Raw genomic sequence first — 10,476 nt, forward strand, 5'->3', positions numbered from 1 at the left:
GCAGACCTTGGTATAGACCTTGGATGGTGGCAGACCTCGGTATAGGCCTCGGATGGTGGCAGACCTCGGTATAGACCTTGGATGGTGGCAGACCTTGGTATAGGCCTTGGATGGTGGCAGGCCTTGGATGGTGGCAGACCTCGGTATAGGCCTTGGATGGTGGCAGCTTGGATGGTGGCAGGCCTTGGATGGTGGCAGACCTCGGTATAGGCCTTGGATGGTGGCAGACCTTGGATGGTGGCAGACCTTGGATGGTGGCAGACCTCGGTATAGGCCTTGGATGGTGGCAGGCCTTGGATGGTGGCAGACCTCGGTATAGGCCTTGGATGGTGGCAGACCTCGGTATAGGCCTTGGATGGTGGCAGACCTCGGTATAGGCCTTGGATGGTGGCAGGCCTTGGATGGTGGCAGACCTCGGTATAGGCCTTGGATGGTGGCAGCTTGGATGGTGGCAGGCCTTGGATGGTGGCAGACCTCGGTATAGGCCTTGGATGGTGGCAGACCTTGGATGGTGGCAGACCTCGGTATAGGCCTTGGATGGTGGCAGACCTTGGATGGTGGCAGACCTTGGATGGTGGCAGACCTCGGTATAGGCCTTGGATGGTGGCAGACCTCGGTATAGGCCTTGGATGGTGGCAGACCTCAGTATAGGCCTTGGATGGTGGCAGACCTCGGTATAGGCCTTGGATGGTGGCAGACCTCGGTATAGGCCTTGGATGGTGGCAGACCTCAGTATAGGCCTTGGATGGTGGCAGGCCTCGGTATAGGCCTTGGATGGTGGCAGGCCTTGGATGGTGGCAGCTTGGATGGTGGCAGGCCTTGGATGGTGGCAGACCTCAGTATAGGCCTTGGATGGTGGCAGACCTTGGATGGTGGCAGACCTTGGATGGTGGCAGACCTCAGTATAGGCCTTGGATGGTGGCAGACCTCGGTATAGGCCTTGGATGGTGGCAGACCTCGGTATAGGCCTTGGATGGTGGCAGGCCTTGGATGGTGGCAGGCCTTGGATGGTGGCAGACCTTGGATGGTGGCAGACCTTGGTATAGGCCTTGGATGGTGGCAGGCCTTGGATGGTGGCAGACCTCGGTATAGGCCTTGGATGGTGGCAGACCTCTGTAAAGGCCTCTGATGGTGGCAGGCCTTGGTATAGGCCTTGGATGGTGGCAGACCTCAGTATAGGCCTCGGATGGTGGCAGACCTTGGATGGTGGCAGACCTTGGATGGTGGCAGGCCTTGGATGGTGGCAGACCTTGGTATAGGCCTTGGATGGTGGCAGGCCTTGGATGGTGGCAGGCCTTGGATGGTGGCAGGCCTTGGATGGTGGCAGACCTTGGATGGTGGCAGACCTTGGATGGTGGCAGACCTTGGATGGTGGCAGACCTTGGATGGTGGCAGGCCTTGGATGGTGGCAGGCCTTGGATGGTGGCAGGCCTTGGATGGTGGCAGACCTTGGATGGTGGCAGACCTTGGATGGTGGCAGGCCTTGGTATAGGCCTTGGATGGTGGCAGACCTTGGATGGTGGCAGGCCTTGGATGGTGGCAGACCTTGGATGGTGGCAGACCTTGGATGGTGGCAGACCTTGGATGGTGGCAGACCTTGGATGGTGGCAGACCTTGGATGGTGGCAGGCCTTGGTATAGGCCTCGGATGGTGGCAGACCTCAGGCTGGTTGCGAAGGCTGGCTTATTGGCCAAACTGATGCTTTGTTCCCATATTGTTCAAATTTAAAAGGACTTAAAAGTTATTATAGCCGCTGCGAGAAAGAATCTTACTAAGATGGTCCAGATATGCAACTCGTGTAATTTTATTTTTATTATTTTCTAGTTGTTGTAGTCTGAAATGTTTGTCTGGATGTATATTACATTAGGTTAACATTCTATGCCTTTCTGACTAATAATAATACACTTACTGAATGTTGATTTTTAGCTTTTTTTTTAACCTTAACCCTAAAATGTAATTTTTAAAGTAAACTTTTAGATAAAAACCATGAATTGTTAGTTAAGAGATTTTATCATTTTATGTTTGTTTAGTATTTAGTTTACAACTTTTATATCATTAAAAAAACACTCACTATTTTTTTATTTCAGGGTTTAATCTTCACTTACTTGTAATAATAATGACCGTTATTGTTTATAGATTTATTACTACATATATAGATCAAGGCCAATTCAAATGAAATTTTAAGCAGCACCATATAGCCCCTAGATTAATATGTCTATCTCTCGTGATTTAGTGTTACAGTGACATTTTATTTTTATTTTCATACTATCAGTGAGGGCAAAGGACAAAGGTCGAACTTGTGTGGTGTAGAAGAGATCTAGTGAAAATATTGAGATCTAATTCTAGATTCTAGATCTAAATTATTACAGTTTTATTTTTTTGTCACAGTACATCCTTGTTACTTGTTATGTTGTGAAATATAAAATAAGTCTAGTTTACCTGAGATTGACAACATTATCAATCATAATCAATAATCAATCATGTCTCGATTAACACAATTTCGCGAAATCGGCAAAAAAATTGTTTGTGTTGGGCGAAACTACAGGTACTCTATGTAGTATGTATGACTATGACTACTCTCACTACTCTCTACTAGAATCTAGATCTATATGAATATAGTATATACTAGTACTAGATTAGATCTAACTAACTTTAGGCCTAGTAAAACATTTATTGGTTATTCTATTCTCTGCAGTTATAGCTTATACTGAGACTATAGTATACTCTATTATAGTTTACTAGCTGCATCCCGTGCTCCGCCACGGTAAATCTTTTTAAAATATACCAACTTTGGAACAGAACAAAACAAACAAAAACACAACATAAACACAAACAAAACACAACCACAACCACAACACAACCACATTACAACCACAACACAATCACAACACAACCACAACACAACCACAACCACAAAATAACCACAACACACGGTAAATCTTTTTTAAATGTACCAAGTTGGGAACAGAACAAAACTAAATACAACACAAACGAACGCAAAGAAAAAACAAAAACGAAAAAACAAAAACAACACTCAACATAAACTCAATTTAAATGTAATCATAAAGGCATATTGCTCACAGTCTATCCCGTAGCGCCAAATCGCGCCCTTTCCGAGCGCCGGCGGAAAATTTTGATTTACACCCTCCCACCTCCCTCAAACTTTCGATTTCCACCCTCCCCCCCCCCCCCTCTTGCTACGCCTCTGTTATAAAACCCCTAGCTTTTCCTAGCGACCTAGCCCAGGGGTCGGCAACCTTTTGAAGCGGAAGAGCCAAAAGTTACAATTTTCAAAATTTCCCTGGTTTTAAAGAGCCACTAACATTTTTTTAATTTCAAGTATTTTATTTTTTGATTAAGATTATTAGTATTTGTGCAAGGAGCTGGAGAGCCGCATCTTGACATCAAAAGAGCCGCATGAGGCTCGCGAGCCACAGGTTGCCGACCCCTGACCTAGCCCATTTGTCTATTTGTTTCAGAGAACATGCAGCAGAGTTAGGAAATCCTGTGCCGAGTCAACCCATCCTGTTTCTTAAGCCTACATCTGCTTATATTGGGGAGGGTCAGAGCATAAAGGTAATCAGCTCATGCACTAAGTGCTAAACACATACACAGAACCAGTAGTGTTAGAGGGGAGGGGGTGAATGGGCAGCCACAAATTTACACATTGTGTTTTGTAGTTCATTTATAGCCTTTTAGAGTTTATGTTTGTTACTTATTGACACCAACTGATGGTGGGGGTAGGAGTGAGGTATTGCGATTGTGTGGTGAGATTGTGTGGTGAGATTGTGAGGGTAGGGTGAGATTATGTGGTGAGATAGTGTGGTGAGATTGTGAGGGTAGGGTGAGATTGTGTGGTGAGATTGTGTGGTGAGATTGTGAGGGTATTGAGACTGTGAGGGTAGGGTGAGATTGTGTGGTGAGATTGTGAGGGTAGTGAGAGTGTGTGGTGAGATTGTGAGGGTATGGTGAGACTGTGAGGTGAGATTGTGAGGGTAGGGTGAGACTGTGTGGTGAGATTGTGAGGGTAGGGTGAGATTGTGAGGGTAGGGTGAGACTGTGTGGTGAGATTGTGAGGGTAGGGTGAGATTGTGAGGGTAGGGTGAGATTGTGTGGGTAGGGTGAGATTGTGAGGGTAGGGTGAGACTGTGTGGGTAGGGTGAGATTGTTAGGGTAGGGTGAGATTGTGAGGGTAGGGTGAGATTGTGTGGGTAGGGTGAGATTGTGTGGTGAGATTATGAGGGTATGGTGAGACTGTGAGGTGAGATTGTGAGGGTATGGTGAGACTGTGAGGGTAGGGTGAGATTGTTAGGGTAGGGTGAGATTGTGAGGGTAGGGTGAGATTGTGTGGGTAGGGTGAGATTGTGTGGTGAGATTATGAGGGTATGGTGAGACTGTGAGGTGAGATTGTGAGGGTATGGTGAGACTGTGAGGGTAGGGTGAGACTGTGTGGTGAGATTGTGAGGGTAGGGTAAGACTGTGAGGGTAGGGTGAGATTGTGAGGGTAGGGTGAGATTGTGTGGTGAGATTGTGAGGGTAGGGTGAGATTGTGAGGGTATGGTGAGACTGAGGTGAGATTGTGAGGGTAGGGTGAGACTGTGTGGGTAGGGTGAGACTGTGAGGATAGGGTGAGATTGTGAGGGTATGGTGAGACTGTGTGGTGAGATTGTGAGGGTAGGGTGAGATTGTGAGGGTAGGGTGAGATTGTGAGGGTAGGGTGAGATTGTGTGGTGAGATTGTGAGGGTAGGGTGAGACTGTGTGGTGAGATTGTGAGGGTAGGGTGAGACTGTGTGGTGAGATTGTGAGGGTAGGGTGAGATTGTGTGGTGAGATTGTGAGGTGAGACTGTGAGGGTAGGGTGAGATTGTGATGGTATTGAGACTGTGTGGTGAGATTATGAGGGTAGTGAGAGTGTGTGGTGAGACTGTGAGGTGAGATTGTGAGGGTATGGTGAGACTGTGAGGTGAGATTGTGAGGGTAGGGTGAGACTGTGAGGGTAGGGTGAGATTGTGAGGGTAGGGTGAGATTGTGAGGGTAGGGTGAGATTGTGAGGGTAGGGTGAGACTGTGAGGGTAGGGTGAGATTGTGAGGGTAGGGTGAGACTGTGTGGTGAGATTGTGAGGGTAGGGTGAGACTGTGTGGTGAGATTGTGAGGTGAGACTGTGAGGGTAGGGTGAGATTGTGAGGGTATTGAGACTGTGTGGTGAGATTATGAGGGTAGTGAGAGTGTGTGGTGAGACTGTGAGGTGAGATTGTGAGGGTATGGTGAGACTGTGAGGTGAGATTGTGAGGATAGGGTGAGACTGTGAGGGTAGGGTGAGATTGTGAGGGTAGGGTGAGATTGTGAGGGTAGGGTGAGATTGTGAGGGTAGGGTGAGACTGTGAGGGTAGGGTGAGATTGTGAGGGTAGGGTGAGACTGTGTGGTGAGATTGTGTGGGTAGGGTGAGATTGTGAGGGTAGGGTGAGATTGTGAGGGTAGGGTGAGACTGTGAGGGTAGGGTGAGATTGTGTGGTGAGATTGTGAGGGTAGGGTGAGATTGTGAGGGTAGGGTGAGATTGTTAGGGTAGGGTGAGATTGTGAGGGTAGGGTGAGACTGTGGTGGTGAGATTGTGTGGTGAGATTGTGTGGTGAGATTGTTAGGGTAGGGTGAGATTGTGAGGGTAGGGTGAGATTGTGTGGTGAGATTGTGAGGGTAGGGTGAGATTGTGAGGGTATGGTGAGACTGTGAGGGTAGGGTGAGATTGTGAGGTGAAATTGTGTGGGTAGGGTGAGATTGTGTGGTGAGATTGTGAGGGTAGGGTGAGACTGTGAGGTGAGATTGTGAGGGTAGGGTGAGATTGTGAGGGTAGGGTGAGACTGTGAGGGTAGGGTGAGATTGTTAGGGTAGGGTGAGATTGTGAGGGTAGGGTGAGACTGTGTGGTGGTGAGATTGTGAGGGTAGGGTGAGACTGTGAGGGTAGGGTGAGATTGTGAGGGTAGGGTGAGATTGTGAGGGTAGGGTGAGATTGTGTGGTGAGATTGTGAGGGTAGGGTGAGACTGTGAGGGTAGGGTGAGATTGTGTGGTGAGATTGTGAGGGTAGGGTGAGATTGTGAGGGTAGGGTGAGACTGTGAGGGTAGGGTGAGATTGTGAGGGTAGGGTGAGACTGTGAGGGTAGGGTGAGATTGTGAGGGTAGGGTGAGACTGTGTGGTGAGATTGTGAGGGTAGGGTGAGACTGTGTGGTGAGATTTTGAGGGTAGGGTGAGATTGTGTGGTGAGATTGTGATGTGAGACTGTGAGGGTAGGGTGAGATTGTGAGGGTATTGAGACTGTGTGGTGAGACTTTGAGGTGAGATTGTGAGGGTATGGTGAGACTGTGAGGTGAGATTGTGAGGGTAGGGTGAGACTGTGAGGGTAGGGTGAGATTGTGAGGGTAGGGTGAGATTGTGAGGGTAGGGTGAGATTGTGAGGGTAGGGTGAGATTGTGAGGGTAGGGTGAGATTGTGAGGGTAGGGTGAGATTGTGAGGGTAGGGTGAGATTGTGAGGGTAGGGTGAGACTGTGAGGGTAGGGTGAGACTGTGAGGGTAGGGTGAGACTGTGAGGGTAGGGTGAGATTGTGTGGTGAGATTGTGAGGGTAGGGTGAGATTGTGTGGTGAGATTGTGAGGGTAGGGTGAGACTGTGGGGGTAGGGTGAGACTGTGAGGGTAGGGTGAGACTGTGGGGGTAGGGTGAGACTGTGAGGGTATGGTGAGATTGTGTGATGAGATTGTGAGGGTAGGGTGAGATTGTGTGGTGAGATTGTGATGGTAGGGTGAGACTGTGAGGGTAGGGTGAGACTGTGAGGGTAGGGTGAGATTGTGTGGTGAGATTGTGAGGGTAGGGTGAGACTGTGAGGGTAGGGTGAGATTGTGAGGGTAGGGTGAGACTGTGTGGTGAGATTGTGTGGTGAGATTGTGTGGTGAGATTGTGAGGGTAGTGAGACTGTGAGGGTAGGGTGAGATTGTGTGGTGAGATTGTGAGGGTAGGGTGAGACTGTGTGGTGAGATTGTGTGGTGAGATTGTGTGGTGAGATTGTGAGGGTAGTGAGACTGTGAGGGTAGGGTGAGATTGTGAGGGTAGGGTGAGACTGTTAGGGTAGGGTGAGACTGTGTGGTGAGATTGTGTGGTGAGACTGAGTGTAGGAGTGAGACAGTGAGGGGAGGGTGAGACTGTGTGGTGAGACTGTGAGGGTAGGGTGAGACTCTATGGTGAGACTGAGTGTAGGAGTGAGACTGTGAGGGTAGGGTGAGACTGAGGGTAGAGTGAGACTGTGTGGTGAGATTGTGGTGAGAGTGAGCCAATTGAGTGGAGAAAAGTGTCCAGCTAAGTTATCTTTTGTGCACTATATGATTCCACCTGCATCTGGCACCAAACTTGAGATTTACAGAGAAAACAATGTTAGGCCTCACTGAATTGGTTCATAGCTAGCCAATCAACCCATATCATTTGATCCCTGACATCTGATTAACATTCAAGTATTTCAGTAAGCATTAACAATGGGGACCAAGGAGTGTTGACATCAGGTCAAGTTAGCCAGACATGAAGCTAAATTAAATTTTAAGTGAAACTTTTAAAAAAATTTGTGTGTATTTGATCAAACACCCAACTACTTTTGGATTTGCTTCCATAGCCTTTGTCCAACCAAGAACAAACTAAAAGGCAGCAATAGGTTGGTTTTGGAGTTGTCTCTCCTAGAAGAGTGACTGTCCCCAGCTATCGAGCCTCATCTGCCCGAGGATTCGTTCACAAGACTGGACCAAGCAGCTAATTTTTGTAAATAGCAAACTCTGTGTTCACTGATTGAAGCTAGACAAATGACTTTTGCAGATACCAGAAGGATGCAAAGATCTGAACCATGAAGTTGAGTTAGGAGTTGTGATTGGGGCCCGTGCTACTAAAGTGACACAGGAAAATGCATTGAATTTCGTTGCTGGTTTTGCACTTGGCCTGGACATGACAGCTCGAGACTGGCAGTCAGTGGCTAAAAAATCTGGCCACCCATGGTCTCTTGCTAAAGGTTTTGATACTTCATGTCCAGTTAGTACTTTTATAGAAAAAGAAAAGGTTAGAGATAAAGTATTTTCTTTCTATGTCTTAGACTTAGACCCATAATTTATTTACTATAATCCTTTCATCCTATACATGTAGACCCCTGATGTATTCTAATTCTAGATCCCAGATCCAAATAACGTCGATATATGGCTCAAAGTGAATGGCAAGACCAGACAAGAAGGCAATACCAGGGATATGATCTTTTCTGTGGAGCATTTGATTAGCTATGCTAGCCAGTATTTCACGCTGGAGCCAGGGGATTTAATCCTTACAGGAACCCCTGCTGGCGTCTCCCAAGTACAACCAGGGGACGTCATTCAGGCTGGACTAGGGGACATCATCACTGTACAATTTCTAGTGGAGAGCTAACAGAAATGGAATTTAACTAGAATTTACCAACAATCAGAAGATAGATTCAACCAGCTGTAACCAGTCACAACCTTATTCTAATAAACCGGTACAATATTTTTCTGCCTAGTTCTGTATTGGGCTCTAGTGCAGGGATGTAGAACTTCTGACATTACTGTCCCTTCCTTGAAAAGAAAATATTGTTAAAATCTCCATATCAATATCAGGTGTTAAAAGGCAGCCAACTATGTGTGGTACTTGTTCATTTAATGTAACTGACATATTTACATGGATTGATAACATTTACACATCATTAGAGATCGTCCATACATAAATTCTGCTTTTTTGCAGATTCCCCACTGACCCAATGGTCATACTGTTGAAACAAGCCAAAGTAGAAATATAATGCTACTTCCAATGACTGGACATCACAGTTGACAGAAACTAGTGTATAAGATGTGATTCAAATTCTCTAATAGTGACCCACTCTTTTCTTTAGTTTTTACTTTCTCGTATTAGGGTTATAGAGAAAGAATTGTAATCGTGCAAAAAAAAAATTGGGCAAAAATTCTAAATCCTTATTTATTAAAATTTCAGCGTTTTACGCGTAATCGAGTAGAAAAACTGGACTTTGCAATTCTGTCTGTACAGCTAGGTTGATGAAATTTCATATATAAGTATAAGTATTATATCAAATTTGTAGATCCATATCAACTTTTTAGCGATTTCCGATAACCAGAAGTGGAACTTTTTCTACTTTTAATTTTTCAAAAGCCTACAACTTGAGTACTATTTCAGATAGATAAATGAAATTTCACATATAAGTAAAAGTTCTGTTTCTCAGCCTTCTTTCAAATTTTGAGTAATTTCCGTTGACAGGAAGTAGTGATTTTCGCAATTTCCGATTTCTCAAATAAACGCTTGTGAATTTATAAAGTACTAATAACATCCCGAAATATTATGCACATTTTGTTTTGGCGTTCACTTGGTGTGTAATTCTTTTTTCTACCATATTCTATTTTAAAAAGTTTAAGTTGTTAAAAATGTTTTCAAATATTGTCTATATCCCTGAGTTGCCATCCCCCATAGTGTTATAATCAGTTATATAAGAATATTCAAGAAAGTGTAGGGGAGATCACTCCCAGTTTATTTAAATAGTTGTACATTTTTGTAGTTATTTAAATAGTAGTCTATAAATTATTTTCTACTTTTTAGTGCATTATTACACAAAAGCTTGTTATTAAAACGTTTTTTATGAAAACATTTTTTAGTACTTTTTATTCACAATAAGAGTTACATGACTAAAAAATCATTGCGTGCCTATTGAAACGTGATGACACGAGTGGTGTGGTTGGATAGAAATGCCTAATTTGGTCAAAATTTCAATTAATTCATAAAAAATTAATTAGGCATCCAATTAAGTCAAATTTAATTTCAGATTGCATTGTCTTCATGTCTTGACCCATGTACCAACCAAGAACCATATCTGTCAAGTGCCTGTAATTTCGCTCTGGCGTTTCGATCTAAACTAATGACAGACAGACTGTCGACAGAGGAAGTGAGTTAAATAAAAGCTTGCAAAAACCATTGTGGGCCCATTGAACGTGATGACGCGTGTGTAGTTGGATAGAACTGCCTACTAATTTGGTCAAAATTTTAATTCATAAAAAATTAATTAGGCATCCAATTAAGTCAAATTAATGTCATGATGCATTGTCTTCATGTCTTGACCCATGTACCAACTACGAATCGTATTTGTCAGAAGTGTTCAAAATTTCGCTCAGACGACTGAGGAAGTGAGTTTAATAAGAGCTTGCAAAAAAGATCTGAGACCCCTATAACTATAAATGGAGCAGTTTTAAATTTTCAAACCTTCCCAGCTCTAAGTAACTAAGCCTCAGTAACTAGCTTGTCTTTGTGAAAATAAGCTATTAATTGTAATTGCACTTGTCTGATCTAGATTTTTCAAAATAAAATTTACTTAGTTTATTGAAACTAGATGCACCATTCATGAACAATTTTCAAATATGCCTCCCCCCATATTGTACCATAT

General features: G+C 44.7%; 1 protein-coding gene across 1 annotated transcript; it reads left to right on the forward strand.

The window, feature by feature from the left end:
* The first annotated feature begins 2,245 nt into the window (after nucleotides 1-2,245).
* On the forward strand, nucleotides 2,246-9,684 carry LOC131955761 (acylpyruvase FAHD1, mitochondrial). Its single transcript, XM_059320010.1, has 4 exons — nucleotides 2,246-2,545; nucleotides 3,480-3,576; nucleotides 7,851-8,087; nucleotides 8,196-9,684. The coding sequence occupies exons 1-4, from the start codon at nucleotides 2,481-2,483 to the stop codon at nucleotides 8,442-8,444; spliced, it is 648 nt and encodes a 215-aa protein (XP_059175993.1). The 5' UTR covers nucleotides 2,246-2,480; the 3' UTR covers nucleotides 8,445-9,684.
* The last annotated feature ends 792 nt before the right edge of the window (nucleotides 9,685-10,476 follow it).

The sequence above is a fragment of the Physella acuta genome, unplaced genomic scaffold (assembly GCF_028476545.2).
Source record: "Physella acuta isolate Inbredline_101_S28 unplaced genomic scaffold, ASM2847654v3 ptg000079l, whole genome shotgun sequence".
Lineage (NCBI taxonomy): Eukaryota > Metazoa > Mollusca > Gastropoda > Physidae > Physella > Physella acuta.

Bases quoted from the DNA above. Each gene is read 5' to 3' on its own strand.
- LOC131955761 (XM_059320010.1), top strand. From the start codon at position 2,481: ATGTCTCGATTAACACAATTTCGCGAAATCGGCAAAAAAATTGTTTGT. The intron at 2,546-3,479 runs GTACTCTATGTA...TATTTGTTTCAG, and splicing joins TGTGTTGGGCGAAACTACAG to AGAACATGCAGCAGAGTTAG. The intron at 8,088-8,195 runs GTTAGAGATAAA...TTCTAATTCTAG, and splicing joins CTTTTATAGAAAAAGAAAAG to ATCCCAGATCCAAATAACGT.